The sequence below is a fragment of the Aedes albopictus genome, chromosome 2 (genome assembly GCF_035046485.1).
Source record: "Aedes albopictus strain Foshan chromosome 2, AalbF5, whole genome shotgun sequence".
Lineage (NCBI taxonomy): Eukaryota > Metazoa > Arthropoda > Insecta > Diptera > Culicidae > Aedes > Aedes albopictus.
In genome coordinates, this window is record NC_085137.1 from 373,369,508 (window position 1) to 373,392,643 (window position 23,136).

The following is a 23,136-nucleotide window of genomic DNA, read 5'->3' on the forward strand; positions in this document are numbered from 1 at the left end:
AGCAGGAGTTGCTGGAAAGTTCTTCGAAAAATTACTTGAAGCATCACCGGAAAAATATTTTGAACGAATTCCCGAAGAAAGATGTAGGGGAACTGCGGCCATAACGCCCATAGGGGGCAAGTTGCGCCACCCTTGTTTTAGGCAAACCACGTTATTTTCAGTACTTTTTTCAATTGCAATCGCTAAAATAAGGATAAAAATGCTTCTTTACATTTGAGTTTACATATTTAAACTAAAAAAATTGTACAAAAACTTGGAAAAAAGATTTTGGTTACTTTTTATGTAATTTTAGCCTGTCAAATGTTTGCACTTTTTTACATCATTCAAAAGTTTTTTTTTCTCGCTATCCCCACAAACTGTTTTGCACACTCCCATTGTTTGTGTACCAAGCGGAAAAAGTATCGAATTTGACCCTCACAACTTGTTTACAAGGGTCCAAGCTTGTGATGCATGTGTGGGGTAAAATGCCCACCCCTAGTTATTTACATTAAAATAGCCATTTAGATCCAAATTCTGGCACAAATTATGTAGAACACAAGTTGGAACCAAGCAACAGCACATTTTTACTATAAATAAGTTCACTAATCACACAGGCATGCGTCATTTTGTAGTAATTATTGATAAAACAGCTCACTATGACGTTTACATGGAATTGACCCATAATTACAGGTGATCCATAATTATGTAATGACTGTATACCATTCACGAACAATAACAGTTGACAATAAACCAGGCGCGCAAGTATATGTACACAATTTAGCATCCTGGCGTTAGCTGTGGCTAGTGGCGCGTTTTACCCCGCATTAAAACTAAAATTCTGAAAATCAAACTTTTTTTTCAAATTTGAATTTTTCAGCAGTAAAACATAAAATTGGTTTATGGTTTCTTCCATTTGGAAGGAAACATGTTGCTGCTTCATGTTAGTACCAAAAAAATGTATATTATAAAGTGTTTCGTTGTTAAAATTGGACTCTTCCTTAACGTGGGCGTCTTACCCCCAGTTCCCCTAACGCTTTGTGGCCGGATTTTTTCCAAGCGATAGAGTTTTTTCTACTTATTTCTATGGTTTTGGTGCTCAACAGCATAGAAAGAGTAGAACTTAACGCAGAATATTTTTTTCGAGATATCCTACGTCAGCCAAACTGTTCTGGAGTTTGAACCCTAAAGACTACGGGTGTAACAGTCTAGATCATCATATCTTCGGAGGTGGTCCTTTCCACCGGACCTGTGAAATTTGCGGAGTTCACAACTCTGCTGAGCACATCGTCTGTGTCTGCCCAGCATACGAGGGCCCACGGCAGCTGTACGGGATTCCGGGAAGTATTTGCGATGCCCTAGGCGACGATGCGTCGGCACTCGCGGCTCTTCTGTGCTTCGTGAAAGACGCTGGACTCTATTTTAAGATTTAGATTTTGCTCCTCACATGTCTATTGTTTTTAGTTATATGCTCTCTCCTCGTATTGCAACGTTCCTCTTTTTGCCGCATTATCTATTTGTAAGATTTTCGGATTTCGTCCGCTCTGTGATTTAAGATTTCTCCGATCAAGTGTTGTGTAAACGTCCTTAGATTGTATCCTTCTGTAACTTTTGAACTGTTTTTGTTATACTCTGTGAATGATACTCTGTGAAATAGTTTTAAGAAGAACTTGTGTAGTTTTTCAGGCGAACCCTTCTGGATCGTCCTGTTGATCGAGACTTGGGATAAGCGTGCCTACGGCAGAAAATCCCTAAATAAAAAAGGAAAAAAAAGTACTTCTTTCATTATACAAAGCTACGATTTGTGATCTATCATATCCAGGTAGCCTTCTGAAAGTTCAAAATACGGTATCAGAACAGTTGGGATATCCTAGGTCATCCAAACTGTTCTTGAGTTCAGATCTTTAAGTATATGAATGTAACGGTAACTTCTTTCATTATACAAAGCTACGTTTTATAATCTACCATGTTGAGTCAGTCTTCTGAAAGTTCAAAAGACAGGATCAGAGCAGTCTGGATATCCTAGGTCATCCAAACTGTTCTTGAGCTTAGATCATAGAGTCTGCGGGTTTTTATGGTAACTTTTTTATTATACAAAGCTACGATTTGTATTCCTTCATGTTCAGTAAGCCTTCTGAAAGTTCAATAGACAGTATAAGATCAGTATCAGACCTGAAGCTATGGTCTCCAAAGTAGTTTGATTGATCTGGAATATTTCACTATCTTGGAATGACTTATGAAATGCTAGGGGGATAGCTGATTAGAGTTGGATGTGTTATTTTACAGTTCAAAACCAGGACGTTGGGCAAGAAGGTCGTCGTTGTGATTGTGTTGCTCAATTATGGCCCTCTGTTAATTTCAACTTCTATTCAATTTCTCTCGTCGCAGACTTGCGATTCTATCCGCCGTTTCTCTTATTATTTTCGATACTCCCTCCTTCTTTGAAAAAGAAAACAACAACTTTGCCGAAGACAGTATTATGTTTTATTGAATGTGTGAATTCATACAGCAGTTTCTATGTTAGCGTCATATATGACCCCTCTGGCTTGAAGGTATGGCCGAAGAATCTTTAGAAGAACTATTCTTGCTGAACTCTTGCCGAAAAGTAATCCTTGCAAAAATTTCACACACGCGAAAATTACAGAAACATTTCGTGATAAATTATTTTATGGCGGAGTTTCCCCAAAATAATTCTTAAATAGGCGCAATATTGACGTCATTTCCAAGTGGCGTGGTAAAACATCAATTAATCAAATCCTCATTTCACATCCTGTCCCTCCCAAGTAGAGACTTGGCAGGTTATTGCTTTCACTCGACCGATTCCATCCCTTGTGAGTTCATGTGTAGAAACAAATTATCTGCTACTGTCAACCTTACTCTGCTGAGCACACACGATTTTTTTGTTGATGCAGTCCAAGCTGAACGAACGTCTCGTTAAAACCTTGGTTCTACCTCCTCGACTCTTCCCTTTCTTCTGGTTTTTCTACCGGTGGGTGTGCTCACCGGACATTGGGGTACTCCTCCCCCACCTTTGTTAACTTAATTAAATCTGCACACAAAGTACCACCAAACGTACATGTAATCCCAAAGCCACTGCGCTTCTGAGCAGGAAGTAATCAAACACAAAAAAAAAGATCATGAAGGGCTCATTTCGCATTCTGGGAGGAAAGCCACATTTGAAAACCAAGCAAAACCACACGTCCCCTGGCGAAACGAGTAGGTATCCTAACATGGGCTTGGGCTACGCTACACACAGCCATTCCGAATATAAAGCTCCATCCATCTGGTACGGAAGCGGATTGGATGGATGTTTGTGTGCTCGCTCAGCTCATCCTCTACCCTAGGTATGTAGGACTGCGGAAGTACGGACCGAGGTTAAGTTACATCCCTCAGGATGCTTTCAAATTGCTTGCTGCTGCACATCGAAAAGGATGCAGGCATGTGCAATAAATGTCGAAGGATGCTCCAGAGCACAAGTGTCGTTTTGTTGAATTGCTGTGCTCGTTAGAGAGCTTGTCGTGCTTCTTCCCAGGATTGCACCCCTTTGGAAGTTATGCGTAGTCTGCATTGATTATTTTCTATTGAATGATGTCTAGCTAGGCTTACCTGTGCAAAGATTAGTTTATTGTTCCGACCAACAACGCACAATACAGTAGAATTAATCAAGTACTTTTGTTTTGCCTTGCAGGTTAATGGTGAATATATCACAGCCTGTCCTCACGACGATGCTGTGAACATTCTTAGAAATGCAGGTGATATCGTAGTCCTTACAGTTAAGCATTATCGAGCAGCGACACCATTCCTGCAAAAACAACGTGAGTATCATTTGAAAAACAATAAAATCTAGTCTCTTGTTTCAGCTGAAAAAAAATCACTTCAAAAAATGTGTGTTTTTTTTTAAATACGATTAAACTAAACTCTATCAAATAATCCGTCATTGTACAAGCCCCAGCCATCGAACACCACGTCCCTTAGGTGATCGTTTGCGAAGAACATATTTTGTGACACGTTTCCATTATTCTTGTTTCGCTTTTCATCCCCAATGCTCGTGACATCAACCACAACACACTTTCTGGTTGGGACCTGGGTTCTGTGTTGCCACCGTGTCGGCACCCCGCGCCGCTTCATCACACCATCAACGAACGGGGATAATTTCATCACTGACTGAATTGTACTTCCATTGCAACACCCCTTTGGCTCCTGGACTGGCTGGCTGGCGCTGACAACGTGATACCCCGTGAACGTGCTTTCCGTGCCTTGTGGTCCGTGCCGTCACGCAGTGAGTAGAGAAACCCCCGAATCGGACAATGATGCAACGTGTGCCGAACTGAAGGCGGACGAGGTTTGGAAATCGGCAAACAACAGCAGGCCAGTGTCAATCAGCTCGGAACCGGAAAATCGATGGATTGATTTAGTGTCGGGTGAGTGAAAGATATCTCTTTTGTGTTCTAGAATTTTTAAGGGATGCAGAATAACGCGTCCAAATATACAAAATTACAATGTGAAATTTTACAGGGGATGGACAAAATAATGAGTAGGGGGATTAGGGGCATAATGGACACCCTAAGCAAATGAGGATGTTAGGCCTGTATAGCAGACAAAAACTTAACATATTATCAGTTGGCTTACAACTTTAACTAGTTTCCTACGAATTTCAATCATTTACAGCAGGTGGAATGTCATTATTGTGAAGAAATAATGAATTGTAAATCGTGTGTTTTTTGGGGCTGGCAGGAAAGGTACGGGTCGAAATGGACACCCATCGGGGCATAATGGATACCCCTGCATATTTTATGCTGTATCTTTGATAATATCGACCAGTTAAGTAATTTGCCTACGGGGATCAATACCACAGATATAATACTCCAACTTAGACGAGTTTACATAACATCAAAGTTAATTAAATAAATTTTAGGCTAAAATAATCGGATTGATTTTTTCCAAACTTTCTAAAACGCCTAACAGTATGCAACGCGCGTACATCCATTTATAATTGCCAGTGTTCATTTCGCCCCGAATCGACTACAACATTGAAATTGCTATTTTGAGTAAGTTCTGATCAAAAATATAATACTTCATCCATTGCTAAATCTGCGAATACATGTAGATAAGCTAACAATTCACTTGTTTTTATGGTGGACACACTCAAACACTCGTAATACCTTATTTTCTGCTGCTTCGAAATTATAAAAAATCCACCATATGAAAAACATACTTCAATTTCAATGATATTTTGATTATTTTGAAGGAATATAAATGGTACTTTTGAAAAATAGAACAATGACTTGTGCCTTTACACTTATGCATTAAAAGTTTTACATAAAAGTCAACGGTTTCGGCAAAAACAGGGGTGTCCATTTCGCCCCGGGTGTCCATTATGCCCCTAATCCCCCTACAGGCAAAATTTTCACTTTAAAAAAGCAACTAGCTGTAACTTTCCAAAAAATGCATCAAATATTCTCAAATTTTCGCTGTAAGTTGAACAACTAGCCGTGTATCGCTGGACCAAAGAATGGAAAAGTTCAGGCCGTTCTACACGAAGTTAGAAAAGTTCGTGAAAAAAAGTACAATTATTCGGAAGTTAACTTTGACTTATATCTCCGGATTCAATGAACCAAATGCAATAAAATTTTGACCGTTTATGACTAATTCGATGAACTTTGAAGAACATTTGACTTAACCTGTTATTATTAATAAGAAAAAAAAGTTATTGCAATTTCATTTAGTATATTATTTTATTTTTTAATATGCATCCCATACCTCTTTTTTCAATTTATTTCCGGATATTTTGTGACTTTGCTTTAACACACATTTACATTCAAATCAGAGGGAATTTAAATGAACTATAATTACCATTTCAAATATAAAACGATTCGAATGAGTGTAATCAGTTTTTTGTACCTTTTAACTCCACCCTATTTTGCTTAAGTTTTAATTATCCTTTGACAAATACGCGCACACTTAATTTGGAATTCCGTGTTGACGAAAATAGAACAGCTGTATACAGCTATACTGCATTGTTTAGCTTTTGCACCAGATTTTGGCAGTTGGTGCACTAAGCTTCAGTAAAATCGATTACCGAAACTATCAAAATAGTTCTGCTGTTCTATTTATGACAAAAAAGTGCTGAACAGGCAATTCAGGATTGAGTGTGCGCGTATTTCGACTACCAATTGTAATATTCCTCAGTGTCAGTTATCCAGTGAATAACTGACACTAAGGAATAAGGAATAAGGGTATTCTGTTTAGAGAGTTAGAAAAGTCGGTACAAATTTTAAAACGATGTCGAAGTTTTGAAAAATTTAGTGATCACATCCTATTGTAATAATTATCAATGCACAAAATTTCATTGAATTCGGTTCATTGAATAGAGATATAACAGCTCAATGTTGGCTATAGGATAATTATACCGCTTTCTAGAATCATTCTAACTTCGTGTAGAATAGCCCGATCTTTTAAAAATTTGGACCACTGATACATATCTAGTTGATCAACCTACAGTAAAAATTTGCGTTTTTTGAAACACTTTTCAGGAAGTATTCAGGAATATTTTTCCTGTCCCGATCATTCTGTCTATCCCCAAAATTAATAATTGTAAGGGTATGCGGTATACTGAATGATTTCGTCAAAAACACCTAGAAACGAAACAATTTTTTGTAAATCCTTTATAAAAATTTCTTCAAAGCCTTTTGAATTTCATCGGCAATTTATTTGTGGAAGCTTTCCATAATGTAAAAAATTCCGTACAAAAAGAATTTACAAAATAAACTTGAGAATTTTTCTGCAATTCCTATGAAATCCTACATCCTGAACTCTGTAGTTAATCTCTTGTAAATTTCTTCCTGAACTCTTAAGTAAATCTCTTGTAAATTTCTGCATCAGTTTCGTTGAAAATGGCATCCGTAATTCCTTTGGAACTTGTTTTCACAGCCGTAGCGTGGTCCCACGGCGCCCTTGGCAATCATCCAGATTGGCTCCACGGCAGCCCAAGTAACAGAACTAACTGAATAAAAGTTTCTTAAGCTAAAGTTTACTCAAGAGTAGTTTGTTCCAATCTTGTACAGCAAAAATGTTTGTTGGGAATTAGACTTTACAGTGTTGAAAATGCTTTGACATCCATGTGCACAGCAGAACATGTGCTCGTTGAACAAATTGAGATTTGAATTATGAAAAGAAATCCACGTACTCCGGTGAGACTCGAACTCACGACTCCCAATTCGCTAGACGGGCGCTTCTATTCCTTCAAGCTAATGCCGTTTTTCTTTATTATCCAGTTCCAACCTGGGTTGGAACTGGATCAGATCACAGTTTCAAACCCGACTTCGATTTCGCTTGTACTAAAGTTTGTTTGACGTTATTTGTTTACACATTTTCCGCCAATCCAGTTCCAACCCAGGTTAAAAAAGAAAAACGGCATAAGTCACTTGACTATCTCCGTCGCCAGCAGGCCTAGAATGCTAGAACTGAACTCGATTCCACAGTCGTACATGGTTATCTCGAGAGTCCGACTGCACACCAATTGTCATACTAATAAGTGATTGGAAGGCAGTGCCCGAAGCTCTTGACAATTAAAAATAATTTCCTCTCCCGCTTTGACACACATGTGCACAACAGTGTATGTGTTAGATGTTCATCTAATCCCATTCGAAGGAGGTTTGGATTGTGAAAAGAAGATGCGACTGTCGAATCGAGTTCAGTTCTAGGCCTGCTGGCGACGGAGATAGTCGAGTGACTCCGTAGCTTGAAGGAATAGAAGCGCCCGTCTAGCGGATTGGAAGTCGTGAGTTCGAGTCTCACCGGAGTACGTGGATTTCTTTTCATAATTCAAATTTTGTCCATTGTTCATTCCTCCAGAATTTCTTTTCAGAGTTCTTTCAGAACGTTCTCTGGAGATTGTTTCCGAAATTTCAGCATTTTTCAGTATTATTTTATTCTTTTCCGGATTTTTTGTTCAACTGAATTTTGTTTTAAACAAATACTTAATTGAGTTTCAGGGGTTTTCAGGTAACCTCAAACGATTTATTTCGTCAATTTTCAGCGATTAGTGCAATTGACTTTACCAGAGTTTTCCAATAACTTTACCAAATGTTACTTCTGAAGTTTAATCAAAGGTCTCTAAGAAATTTTTCAGTAATCATGGACATGGATTAAAACAAGGAGGAATTCAAGAAGAAATTTCTATTTAAGTTTTTGTTAGAATCTCTAGAAGAGTTCCTGCTAGAATTACTGAATGAAATTATGTAGGAATCTCTGAAGGAATTCTACAGAAATATACGATCCGTGAGACATTTCAGCAAGAATTTCCAATGGAATACATGTAGTAATTCGCACCGGAATTCCTGGAGTTGTTTGCGAAGAAATTCCTGTATGAATTTGTGGAGAGCCACTGGAAGAATTCGAGAAAGACGCTTAAAAGCTACTTAAGAAATTTCTTGGGATTAAAAAAAATCCTAGAAGGTTTTATGAAGAAATCTCTGACAAATTTCTGAAGGAATCCATGGAAAGTTCTCAAATGAATCCTTTGGAGAAATTTTGTATAAAATCAATGGCAGATTTTCCAACGGAATACCTAAAAATTACTGAAGGAATCCCTTAAGGAATTTTCGAAGCAGTTTTCAGAGAAATAAAAATTAATAAAACAAAATACAAAGGAATCTCAATAAAATTGTATAGTAAAACTCTCATATCGAAGAAACTGAAATTTCCAAAACAATTGCTGAACAAGTTCCAATTAAACTACCTAAGAAATATTTATAATTTCCTGACCAAAGGATTTTTCCAAGAAATCACAGAAGCAACATCCGAAGGAATTTCCAAATAAACTCTAAAAGAAATTCACACAGGAATATCGAAGTAATTTCCGACAAAGTTTTTGAATATCTTTCTGAAAAATTCTCAAAGGCGAACAAATTTTAAATGCATAACTGTAAAAAATTATAAAAAAAATCCCTAAAGGATTCTTTAAAAAATGGCGACCCAGCCAACCACATATCGTAAATCATTGTGTGGAAAAATCGTATAGTTTCATATATCTAATTAGAATTGTACAATAATATGTATATATGTTGAGAATGACTGCGTCAAATCGCATTTTTTTTTTGTGCCGGGGCCCGTGGCGTAGTTGGTCACACGTTCGCTTCATATGCGGATGGTCATGGGTTTGATTCCCAGCCCCGGCACTTGCAATTTTTCGTCAGTTGATTTTCCCCCGAGAGCAACTGACACTGACCCTCTTCTGAGCCCCATGGCTCAAACGGACCCGGATACCTGGACATCGGCGAACTGCTACTCATAATGGACCCCCAATCGGACTGGAAAGGAACAACGGCCATCCATCATCATCCTTGTGCTCATCATTCTACTAGGTATAAAGTAGAAAAAGTGAAAGCAGCAGAAAGGCAACCAGTTCGATAAAGTAGAAATAGAATCTAGGCGCTGTACAAAATGTAAGTGCAGCTGTTAATTGAGATTGCTCACGTAGTGCCCCAGTGGACAATAGAGCTGTAAATTAGGTTAAGTGATTAAGAATAAAAAAAATCGCATTTTATGCCAAATGAAATTTCAATTACGATTTCGTTTTATATAGTCGCCTCCAATCATAAAAGGTGCTAGATGCTATCGGTAGGATCGCACAGAACCGGATAGAATTGTAAAAAAAACATACGTTCTGAGTGTCGGGCTTCAAGTTTGGTAACATCGTATATGTGATTTCTTTGCATCGTGAAAATTGTCGCTTTTCATCGTTTATAAATCTGCTAAATCGATCTGCCTTCCTAGAGGTATGATCAAAATCGTTGCAATCGTATACAATGTTCAGAATATTGTATATTGATCGTTTGCGTCATACTTGCGTCGTATACGAAGTGAACGAAATCGTAGAAATCGTATATTAATTTTTACAGTCGCACTTTTAATATTTGAATCTTAATTTCGGAAATCATGAATGGTTTTGTATACATATTTGTATGATGGAGGAAAGGATTTTTTTTTATTCATCGCAAATTTAGTTTTTTTATTGTTGTTGACACATGCCAACTATGAAAGCAATAATTCAACCAAATACGTCGGTTTTCATACTATTTATGTACTGCAGATGACTTATAATAAGTGGTGTATAGATTTCAACAACGATGTGAATTCCAAGCCTCTTGCAAGGCACCACTTTTGGTGCCACTCAATGCACAACAACAACGCTCCCACCACAAGCCTCGCACTGTATCATGTTAATTTTTATTCGTTTCATTCCATTCACTTTGAACTCCCTACTTTCAACTTGGCAATATAACCAATATAGATAACACGCAGTTCTCAACCAAAGGACCTAAGTTCGATTCCCACTGAACACCTTTTTTTATTTGAACATCTTGAGTCGGATATTGGTACACTCAATCGTAATAAGATCATGCATAAACGTATATTCAGTCGGAGAAAATCGGCGAAACCGTAGATTTTTTTTTTGAGAAATCGTAAATCATGTTGGATGGAATCGTAGTAGTCGTATTAATGTTTCGATATGGCCTCCACTTTAGTACAGTACTTTTTCGATTATATCACGAAGAAAAAATAATCGCGTGATATACTGGAGCGTGATAAAATTGAAACATATTTTTGCGAGTGTTTTTATTACTCAAAATACACCTGAATACAAAAAAGCAAATAATAAACGAACGAAACATCAAACCACGCAATGGAAATTGAAAATTTCAGGCGGCATTTTGAAAAAAAAAAATAGCCAACCGTCAAAAAAGATCCAAAAGTCATCCTAGACTGTGTTTATGCTGCATTGTAGAGCAGTGTGAAGATATCCCCATAACGCCTCAACTAACTAATGAAGACGAAATGGATTCACATGAAATGGAACGCATGAAGTCTGAAATGGCACTCAATAGTTTGCTCGAGTGAGCAAACAATGAGTAGCATTTTCAATCTTCAATATTATTTAAGTTATGACATCCATGATATCGGTATTTGCATTGTAACAATTGATCATTGATCATTTCATAACAGTCGTTTGAGTGATTTAAATGGTCTACTGTGATGAACATCTTTGGATTCTCTTATGCTAGGAATCTTCCTAAACTTATATGAAGTTGCGAACGGAGTTCCATTTAAAGCTTGAATTTTGACATTGTGTCAAACCAACTTTGATTGAAATTAGTTATAATTGCAGTTTTATACAGCTTTTCGTTTGTAAGGTTTGAGATGCTTTAGAATGCGATTCTAGATAATCGAGTTCAGTACCCGGCCTGTAATTCCTTATCATCTTTGTCACTGAAACCATTTAGGGTAGAAGCGTCAGTTTTGGCCATAATACAAATTGAAACCTTTCATATTGGCATATTGTAGTTTTAATTGGTAAAATTTTATTTTTTTGAATGGTTCCCCTTAGATTGACCAAAACTAGTGCGCGAACCCTACTAATGTGCAAAAGTAGCATACTTATGGCAATTCATATGACCTATTTAATTTGGAATATGTACTTGAAAACATTTCTAACAATTATCATAGCGTGATAAAATCGAAAAAAAAATACCGTGCTAGAATCGAGAGTGATATAATGGAGCGTGATTAAATAGAACCGGGATAAAATCGAAAAACCACTGTATTCATTTGCCTGTTTCGTGCATTTAATACGATTTCTTTGGTGTTATATATGTGTGACTATTTCAGTTACAATTTCAATATAGACACCAAATTGCTGGCTGGGGAAGGAATTCCCAAAAGAATTTACATAGAAATTACCGAACAACAAAATCTCGTCTCAATATGCTGAAGTTAACAGTTTGCTTCTTTTTTGGACAGATGTCTCCAGGGATTGTTCCAGATATCAGTTGGTCGGCTCCAGTAACTTATGCTGCAAATTTCCGGCTTTTCTCCAAATTTTTCTCCAGAAATTTCTTCAAAATTTCCTCTAGGCGTTTCTCCAAAGGTTGTTTCCAGTGATTCCACCATAAATTCCTCTTGGGCTTCCTCCAAGAATTTCTATTGGGAATCCTGCAAGAATTCGTGGTAAAACTTTTCCAGGATTTTTTGCTGGTATTCCTCGAGGGATTCCCCCGGGACTTCCTTCATGATTTTTCCGGAGACTAATATAAGAATCTCTTTAGATATTTCCCTAAAAAAATTCAGGCAATGCTCCTGTGATACGTCAAGAAGTGAGGTTCGTTCTTAATTTTCTGCAGAAGTTCCTCCAGAAATTCTTACTGTGGTTCTTGCTTCGATTCTTCCGGAAGTTTCAGCTGCTGTTCTTCCAGAAATTCCTCCGGAACATCCTCTAAGCATTCTTACGGTGTTTCTGTAAAAATCCTTTTAGATGTTTCTCTATGCATTTTCATTATAATTTTTAAGGTATTTCTTCAAAAGGATTCCTTGCGATTCCATTAGAAATTCTTGCTGATATTTTTGCAGGACTTCTTCCAGAAATTCCTACTGGAACTCCTCTAAGGTTGTATGCAGAGCATAATTTCTCCTAGAATTACTCAATCGATTTATCTAAAATTTTATCTAGGCATTCTTTCAGAAATTCCACTTGGAGTTCTTTCAGGAAGTCCTTCTGGGTTTCCTCCGGAAATACTACAGGGGATTCCCTCCGGGATTTCTCCGGACATTCCTTAAAAAAATCTCTATGGATGCTTTTTATTATATTTTTCCATAAATGATGTACATCATACAATTTATACAGAAATTTCTGTATTCTTGTAATTTCTCCAGGATTCCTCTATAGAATTTCTTACAGGGCTTTGTTCATTGATTTCCTAGGGTTTTTTTATTCTTCAATCACTAATTTATAGTTCTTTTGTCCACTAGGGGACTGCGTGAGCAATTCCAATTGGCACTTACTCTTTGTACAGCGCCTAAATGTATTATATTCTAATTCTATTATATCGAACTGGTAGCCTTTGAGCTACTGTCACTTTTCTACCCTGTCCATGGTAGAATGATGAGAACGAGGATGTTGATGTGTGGCTTTTGTTCCTTTTCCAGTCCGACTGAGGGTCCATTATGAGTTGCCGTTAGCCAATATCCAGGTTTCCGGGTCCGTTGGAGCATATGCTCTGAAGAGGGTCAGGTGACAGCCGCTCTCGGGGGAAGTGCAACTGACAAAAAATTGTAAGTGCCGGGGCTGGGATCGAACCCATGACCATCCACTTATGAAGTGAACGTGTAGCCACTACGCTACGGGCCCCGGTATTTCCTTGGGATTGCTCTTGGGATTCCTCCAGGATTTTCTCATGGTTTTTCTATAGAAATATCATTTCAATTACGGCTCTAGAAATTTTTGCATGGGAACTGCTGAAAAGGTATCTAAAGAAACTACATACGAGTTTTCTCCTGGAATTTCTGTAGGCTTTCATCATGCAATACCTCGGGTAATGTCTCCGGAGATTTCTCGATAAATTTCACCAAGAAATTCTTCATAGATTCCTTGTGGGATTTGTTGAAGGTTTCTCAAGGTATTCTTGTCCCGAGTTTGTCAGCTCCAAACGCTAAATTTCTTGTATTACACGTAAATTTGAGCAGATTTTTTTAGTTTTAGGTCTTCATATTTCTTACAATGGAACTCGTTCGGTGTAGTACTAGATTTGTAGTAATGAGCTGAATTTTAGTATGTATGGTGAGAAGGTCAATTCTCCGTTTCTGCAATGAAATGGTCCAAAAAGCGTGGGTATTATGATTCCTGGCCTAATTTGATACTGTTTGAGCAAAACTTTGGATAACTATGTTGTTTATGAATGGAGAAAGCAACAACACTGTTGACCAAAGTTTTGCTCAAACAGCATCAAATTAGGCAAGAAAACATAATACATACCCACACTTTTTGCACAATTTCATTGCAGAAACGGAGAATTTACATTCTCACCATACTAAAATTCATCTCATTACTACAAATCTAGTACTTCATCGATCTGTCCTATTATCTGGATAATTACTACACTGCCGTGTGCAGCATAGTTGTCCCATGTTCTATGGGAATCCCACATGACACGTACATGACTGACACGTTATTATTTTCATGCTTTAAATCAAAGAGGTTATCGCGATGAATATTGAGTTCAAACCGAAAATACGAATGTTCTATATTACACGTATATTTGAAAAGATTTTTTGGTTAAAGTTTTTATTTTTCTCATAATTGTTCTAGAAAATCATTTTTATGAACACATAATTGTTTTAAGCACTTTTATAAAAAGGCTTGTTGCTATGAATGTTGAGCTCGATTTTATAGTCTTCATATTAAGTATCCCTAGATATTTCAGTGCAATATTTTTGCTCTATAAAAACGAGCAGCTTAATATCGAAAATTATATAAACACAACGTAGTTTTGGGAAAATCCGAAAAAAAAACTGTGCTTTTGAGTACTTGCACTGAGATGTTCAGTTCTCCAACATACAGTTTTGGCCAAAACCACGGTGTACAACATTTAGAAGGTGATACATTCCAGATAACTGACATTTGGTGAAGATGTAGTTAATATGTATCTATGACAAAGGGTCGAAAGACATAAGGTCGAAGGGCAAAAAGTCGAAGGACAAAAGGTCGAATGGAGGAAAGTGCCTACTAAAACTTGCAATAGCTTATATGCAGCAATTTATTACCACAGTGCAATTCGAAAAAGATGTCCATAAATGACGACTGGATATTTCTGGTGTACGATTTGAATAGGTCGAATCTGCATAGGAATCACAGCAAACATACGACCTATTCAAATCGAACGCCAGATATATACTTGTATCTCATCCCCAGCTTAGAAAAAAAAACTAAATAATTGAAAACTCAACCTTTTGATCATTGCCTTTCATTTTTTCCATCCTCAGTTCCTCTCATGATGGCCTACGTGACCCGGTACATCTACGGTACGGATAAGCTGCGACCGAATGCATTTGAAGTCCGTGGCCTCAATGGAACCACAACCGGAATTATTCACTGTGACGACCTGGCAATCCTGAGTCAGTGGCTCAAATACATCACCGACAACATTGTGGGGCTGACCAGTCTACAGGTATGCATGCTGCCATCAAACGATGTGAAAACCACCACCACCCCCAGAATATGATTTTTCCTTCAGGCATGATTTTCCTACACAATGCTCTCTATCTATTTCTCTATCCATCAATAATAGATGAAACTGTACAACCGCAACTTCCCCGTCGGCGAGCGGATCGAGTACATGGGATGGGTGAACGAAGGTGTCATCAGCAATCACATCTCGTGGCAGAGCTACAAACCGCGCTTCCTAGTCCTGAAGGGCACCGAGGTGATGCTATTCGATTCACCTCCACTGAATGTGGCCGGTCTGCAAAAAGCGACCGTGGCGTACAAGGTGTACCAGACAATGTTCCGGGTGGTGAAGGAGTCCGAGACGGTGGATTCCCGGCAGCATTGTTTCCTGCTGCAGAGTTCAGGACACGAACCGCGCTATCTCAGTGTGGAAACGCGGCAGGAGCTGCTGCGAATCGAAAACAGCTGGAATGCTGCCATCGTTACTAGTGTAATTAAATTAGGGGTATGTATGCACGAGGCGCGAGAGTGAAGGCTGTTCACGAAATGTTTGCATAACATGTGAATTTTTCTCGACTAGAAGAATTACTTTTATAAACTGTAAAACAATTTTAACAACTACAGTTAGAAACATCAAAAGTTTATCCGCCATAAGTATGGACTCCTTTGACAAAGTATAGCAGCACTCAGCTGAACACATATGTATTTCATCTCCTTGAAAAGTTTAGCATAATCTGAAAACCACTAAACCCACGCTGGTAGTGCTATGTATGTTTTATCTTTATCTTTATCTTTATCTTTATCTTTATCTTTATCTTTATCTTTATCTTTATCTTTATCTTTATCTTTATCTTTATCTTTATCTTTATCTTTATCTTTATCTTTATCTTTATCTTTATCTTTATCTTTATCTTTATCTTTATCTTTATCTTTATCTTTATCTTTCTCTTTATCTTTATCTTTATCTTTATCTTTATCTTTATCTTTATCTTTATCTTTATCTTTATCTTTATCTTTATCTTTATCTTTATCTTTATCTTTATCTTTATCTTTATCTTTATCTTTATCTTTATCTTTATCTTTATCTTTATCTTTATCTTTATCTTTATCTTTATCTTTATCTTTATCTTTATCTTTATCTTTATCTTTATCTTTATCTTTATCTTTATCTTTATCTTTATCTTTATCTTTATCTTTATCTTTATCTTTATCTTTATCTTTATCTTTATCTTTATCTTTATCTTTATCTTTATCTTTATCTTTATCTTTATCTTTATCTTTATCTTTATCTTTATCTTTATCTTTATCTTTATCTTTATCTTTATCTTTATCTTTATCTTTATCTTTATCTTTATCTTTATCTTTATCTTTATCTTTATCTTTATCTTTATCTTTATCTTTATCTTTATCTTTATCTTTATCTTTATCTTTATCTTTATCTTTATCTTTATCTTTATCTTTATCTTTATCTTTATCTTTATCTTTATCTTTATCTTTATCTTTATCTTTATCTTTATCTTTATCTTTATCTTTATCTTTATCTTTATCTTTATCTTTATCTTTATCTTTATCTTTATCTTTATCTTTATCTTTATCTTTATCTTTATCTTTATCTTTATCTTTATCTTTATCTTTATCTTTATCTTTATCTTTATCTTTATCTTTATCTTTATCTTTATCTTTATCTTTATCTTTATCTTTATCTTTATCTTTATCTTTATCTTTATCTTTATCTTTATCTTTATCTTTATCTTTATCTTTATCTTTATCTTTATCTTTATCTTTATCTTTATCTTTATCTTTATCTTTATCTTTATCTTTATCTTTATCTTTATCTTTATCTTTATCTTTATCTTTATCTTTATCTTTATCTTTATCTTTATCTTTATCTTTATCTTTATCTTTATCTTTATCTTTATCTTTATCTTTATCTTTATCTTTATCTTTATCTTTATCTTTATCTTTATCTTTATCTTTATCTTTATCTTTATCTTTATCTTTATCTTTATCTTTATCTTTATCTTTATCTTTATCTTTATCTTTATCTTTATCTTTATCTTTATCTTTATCTTTATCTTTATCTTTATCTTTATCTTTATCTTTATCTTTATCTTTATCTTTATCTTTATCTTTATCTTTATCTTTATCTTTATCTTTATCTTTATCTTTATCTTTATCTTTATCTTTATCTTTATCTTTATCTTTATCTTTATCTTTATCTTTATCTTTATCTTTATCTTTATCTTTATCTTTATCTTTATCTTTATCTTTATCTTTATCTTTATCTTTATCTTTATCTTTATCTTTATCTTTATCTTTATCTTTATCTTTATCTTTATCTTTATCTTTATCTTTATCTTTATCTTTATCTTTATCTTTATCTTTATCTTTATCTTTATCTTTATCTTTATCTTTATCTTTATCTTTATCTTTATCTTTATCTTTATCTTTATCTTTATCTTTATCTTTATCTTTATCTTTATCTTTATCTTTATCTTTATCTTTATCTTTATCTTTATCTTTATCTTTATCTTTATCTTTATCTTTATCTTTATCTTTATCTTTATCTTTATCTTTATCTTTATCTTTATCTTTATCTTTATCTTTATCTTTATCTTTATCTTTATCTTTATCTTTATCTTTATCTTTATCTTTATCTTTATCTTTATCTTTATCTTTATCTTTATCTTTATCTTTATCTTTATCTTTATCTTTATCTTTATCTTTATCTTTATCTTTATCTTTATCTTTATCTTTATCTTTATCTTTATCTTTATCTTTATCTTTATCTTTATCTTTATCTTTATCTTTATCTTTATCTTTATCTTTATCTTTATCTTTATCTTTATCTTTATCTTTATCTTTATCTTTATCTTTATCTTTATCTTTATCTTTATCTTTATCTTTATCTTTATCTTTATCTTTATCTTTATCTTTATCTTTATCTTTATCTTTATCTTTATCTTTATCTTTATCTTTATCTTTATCTTTATCTTTATCTTTATCTTTATCTTTATCTTTATCTTTATCTTTATCTTTATCTTTATCTTTATCTTTATCTTTATCTTTATCTTTATCTTTATCTTTATCTTTATCTTTATCTTTATCTTTATCTTTATCTTTATCTTTATCTTTATCTTTATCTTTATCTTTATCTTTATCTTTATCTTTATCTTTATCTTTATCTTTATCTTTATCTTTATCTTTATCTTTATCTTTATCTTTATCTTTATCTTTATCTTTATCTTTATCTTTATCTTTATCTTTATCTTTATCTTTATCTTTATCTTTATCTTTATCTTTATCTTTATCTTTATCTTTATCTTTATCTTTATCTTTATCTTTATCTTTATCTTTATCTTTATCTTTATCTTTATCTTTATCTTTATCTTTATCTTTATCTTTATCTTTATCTTTATCTTTATCTTTATCTTTATCTTTATCTTTATCTTTATCTTTATCTTTATCTTTATCTTTATATCCCCTCTTTTGCAACGCCTCATTATTAGAATCAACTATAACTGTTGAAATTATTATTATGTATTATTATTTATTTATTAAAGAAGTTTTAACAAAAAGTCATTCGCCTCCGATACTGTTGAAATAATTTCGTGAACAGCCCTCTATAGATGACCACTGCCACAGAAATAACTGAGATTGATTCTTGGAATTTAATTTTTGCAGCGTAAAACATTCGCCGTATCTCACCATGGCAAACCAGGCGGATTGACTTTGGACTGGCAAGCCGGATTCTCATTGACCGAGGGAGCGGATGCCAATGAGATTTGGCAGTACAAGTTCTCCCAGCTGAGGGGTTCGAGTGACGACGGCAAATCCAAACTGAAACTACACTTCCAGGACCACGAAACGCGTTCCATCGAGACCAAGGTACGTACGCGCGGTATTCGAACAGATAGCAATCTTTACTTCTATCAGCTTGATTGGATTGGAATTTTGATTGGAATGCAGGAGATATGTCGCTGACACCATTTCGTAATAAAATTTCAATGCTGGTAGTATGAAGTCGAATTAAAAGTTCCTTTCGATTGCGTTACTTGCTTTCTGTTCGTATATTCACGCCAGTAAAAAGTTTTCTATTTTCCACATACTTTATCTTCCGATTTTTGATTCCTGTTCTCTTTTCTCATTTTCCTCTAAAACTTTTTCAATCGTATTTTTCTATTTACTATTTTTTCTCATTTTTAGGAGCTCGAATGTCAAGTTCTACAAAGTTTGCTCTTTTGTATGCATGCGTTTTTAACGGCTAAAGTTGCTTCGGTTGATCCGGCCTTTTTGAGTTCGATTCAGCAGGCTTGAATTTGCGCTGAAGCTGCCGCCGATCGAGGTGCCGATGCGTGTGATGACGATGATGACACGGGCAGCGTGCTTCAGATTACAATTGTAGAATCGTAAGCAATTTAGTAGATTTAATGCAATTATGGGGGGATGTGGGCCTGAGGGAGGGATTAACCTAAACTACTTACACGGAAACAAACAATCAAAATCACGATGGCACACAGTCCAGTTCAATTAGGATTTCCGAAACAAGCGGTAGGTGTACTTCGAATAGGTTACCCAGTCACAGTGAAAGCGACGCGAAAAAATGAAATTGAGTCGTGTTTTCCAGAATTGATACATATTTAAGCGACTAGAACTAAAATTGACTGATTTTCACACAAGTATTCGCTTTAGTTTCTAAACGGAACGTGGTACTTCGTAGGTCTAATTTTACTTAGAATTAAATAAAAAAATATGGCAAGAATAGAGAAGCGAGTCGAAACCAACAGTCGGTCACGATATAATCTCTTATGTTTTCCATTGAAAGGTGCTAACTAAGAAAGGCAAGCGAAAATTCATGTTAGATATGCGTAAGAATAGAAAATGCCTCTTTCCATGCTACTCTTATCGAGGTCGAGAATAAGTTAAGTGTAAAATTAAGCAACCTGAAACAGTAAAGGCATTTCAGAAAAACTTGATAACGGGAGCAGTGTAATTGAAAACCAAATAAATCTGAATAAAAATGAAACGGTTCCCAACGCGCGCACGCGAGAGTCAAATCAGATCCGAACAGACGTTTGGTGCAAACCAGAGAGCATGTTGAGATGGCAGGTACGAATGTACACGCACCACCACCAGGTTAATTGATCGAAACATTGTGCTAACCAAAGCAATTAGAGCGATAAGAGAAACCTAGTTTGCATAAGTTAGAAACACCAAGCTTTTTTGGTAATAAAGAGTACGCGTGGAAAAATGATGAAAAAGAACTGCTGAATTAGTAGCGAACTGTGAATTTGAATCATACCGAAAGAAAATGTTGGTTTCTCGTGGTTAGCCACTTTATGCAGAACCGATTGATTGGAAGTGGAGTTCAAGCTGGGCGATATAACCATTTTTTTTACATTGGAGTTTATTCATTGTCATTGTCTTCCGCAATGTAGCTACTGTTTCCTGATTTGTACTTAACTTGCTACTGTTAAGATGTACGTCATTATGATGTTTCCACCTTGTTCGAATCTCCTTTTCCACTCCATATCCATTCGTAACCATGGCTCATAACAGTCTTGCGAATAATCGCGACCATCGCGAGACAATCACTTGAACCGCTTTCGGGAGTCACCCTTCCCAAGGTGATACGAACCAGCTAGCATGTCACGCCTGGAATGACAAACATGTTGTGGTTTCCACCCTTCGCAGCTTTGCAACGATAGCAGTTGCTGAGTATGCTTCAGGCGGGTTACGAGAGAATCAATTTCTCTGATCAACGATGCACCCTAAAACGAAAGTACACAGCGAATGAGTAACTTGCGAAAAGACAAAGGATTTTTCACTCATATTTACGTACGACTAGATCAGCACAAAAAATGTGCTGATCCGGTGTTACACAAATTTGCGTAAAATTTCACACAAGTTTGCATGAAATCTTTTGTCTTTTCGATCGCTGCGTGAAAGTTACTCCTTGCTCTGTGTACATCGATCTTTCCGTGTGCATAACGGGCAAAGTGAGAGCGTTTGCCGTAGCCAGGGCGAACTGCGTGGTGCGCTCAATGTGTGCGTTTAAACTGAGCTATGCAAAACGAATAGGATTTATGACGTAGTACCGTGCTTGTGATAATACACATGCATAGTTTTACATGCTGTTGCGCGTGCATCTGCTTGAGGCGACGGAGAGAGTCATGACACTCACATGAGCCGTATCCAAGTCAGCACCCTTAAATGAAACAACACAGCGCACGAGTAACTTTCACGCAGCGAGCAAAAAGACAAAAGAATTTTCACGCAGATTTGTGTAACACCGGATCAGCACATTTTTTGTGTTGATCCGGTGTTACACAAATCTGCGTGAAAATTCTTTTGTCTTTTCGGTCGCTGCGTGAAAGTTACTCGTTGCGCTGTGTACATCGAGTTCTGCGTGAGGATGATTGTAGCAAAACAAGGGTGACCGGGTGACTTTGATGGGATTCTGTCTTCTCTGGTGTTACACGCAGAACTCGATGTACACAGCGCAACGAGTAACTTTCACGCAGCGACCGAAAAGACAAAAGAATTTTCACGCAGATTTGTGTAACACCGGATCAACACAAAAAATGTGCTGATCCGGTGTTACACAAATCTGCGTGAAAATTCTTTTGTCTTTTTGCTCGCTGCGTGAAAGTTACTCGTGCGCTGTGTTGTTTCATTTAAGGGTGTAGCGACTGTAGAGAGAGCGAATCAGAAACCGCAGAGACAGGGTGATACAAGTTTGGTGTTTATCAGTTTTTTTTTGTGACTTGTACGCTGATGCTTCGCGACACTGGCTCATAATATCCTGGTAAATCATGTGTGCCTACTGAATCAAAAAAAATAATGATTTAAATAGAATACCTATCTTCTTTCCTATTATTTTGCTTTTTTCGTACCTTCTATCCCCGTTGGTTTGAACGACACTACATGCAAACCAACAGGGTTCATTTTTAATTTGAACTTCTAGTAACCGAAAAACACACTGGTGGCAACCCTTTTTGCTGTTTTGATTCTGCGTTCCGTTTCACCCCGTTCCATAAGTAGAATAACGTTTGAACCATTTTTAGATTGAACGATGTGCAGATTAGCGGGGGTCAAATTAAAAGTTGTTCAGATTAGATGCGGTCAAACCAACGAGGGTAGACGGTATGGGTATATTTGGTACGGAGAATATGTCCGGTCCGGAGTCCAACAATGGCGGCCATAAAATCCAAGATGGTGATCTAAAATCTAAGATGGCGTCCCAAAATTCAAGATGGCAGCTGTTCAATTGTGTTTTAAGCCAATAAATCATTCAATATGAGTATATTTGGTTTAAAGATTTCCGGCGTCTTCAAAGGACAACCAGAATAATCAAGATGGCGGCTGATAATGGAGTTTTAGACTCTAAGGCCATTCAATATGGGTATATTTGGTATGAGGAATAAGTCCGGAATCCAAAAATGGCCAGATAAACGATATGATCTCTTGTGCCATGAAATAGATTTTTGTTGAACGTATTCATCAATGAACATGTCCCTTGAGTTTTGTTGAAATGGGGTTTCGAAGGCACGAGGGAAAGGCACCATCACAGCTAGTTGGATCAATTAGGTTTTTTTTCTATTATAGACGTTTTAATTTTACTGTTAATGTTGGCACTAATGGCAGCTACGATGCAACCCAAAAAACGATTGATTGAAAGACGACCCACTGAAAAATAATATCCATTTGGATGACTTTTTTTTTCTATAAAATGTGAATAAACAATAACTAAATGTTAATCCTTTCAAGTTTTAATTTTAGATTCCAGCGTGAAGCCTGTGAGGGTTCTAGAAGAGTTCGAAAAGAGGGGAAGGGTGAACACTGCGGTGAATGCAAAGGAACTTCAATGGTGACTCCAGGGAGGATTTTTCGTGGTGCTCACAAGGATATTCCAATGAGCACGAATTGAGACAAACATTTGACGAGCAATTATTAGCAACTAAATACTGTAGTTACACGAGAAGCTGAGATATAGGATTATTTATAAAATTATTGGAAGGTTCCGAGTACACAGGCTCAAATATTTGACAGGGAATGAACTCAAGAATAAACATTTGTTTCACAAAAAGAAAATCGCGTTAAGTACTGTTCCTTTGAATTCCACTAAGAATTTGCATCCTTTGACAGATACGTATTTC

General features: G+C 35.9%; 1 protein-coding gene across 1 annotated transcript; it reads left to right on the top strand.

The window, feature by feature from the left end:
- Nucleotides 1-3,664: 3,664 nt before the first annotated feature.
- LOC109422241 (gamma-1-syntrophin) lies at nt 3,665-20,241 on the top strand (the record flags this gene model as incomplete). The annotated part of the gene is given in 6 exon segments (XM_062852948.1): nt 3,665-3,791; nt 4,257-4,397; nt 14,794-14,978; nt 15,099-15,482; nt 18,662-18,865; nt 19,184-20,241. Coding segments are annotated over 6 exon segments (1,152 nt in total), but the record flags the coding sequence as incomplete, so codon positions are not given.
- Between the last annotated feature and the right edge of the window lie 2,895 nt (nt 20,242-23,136).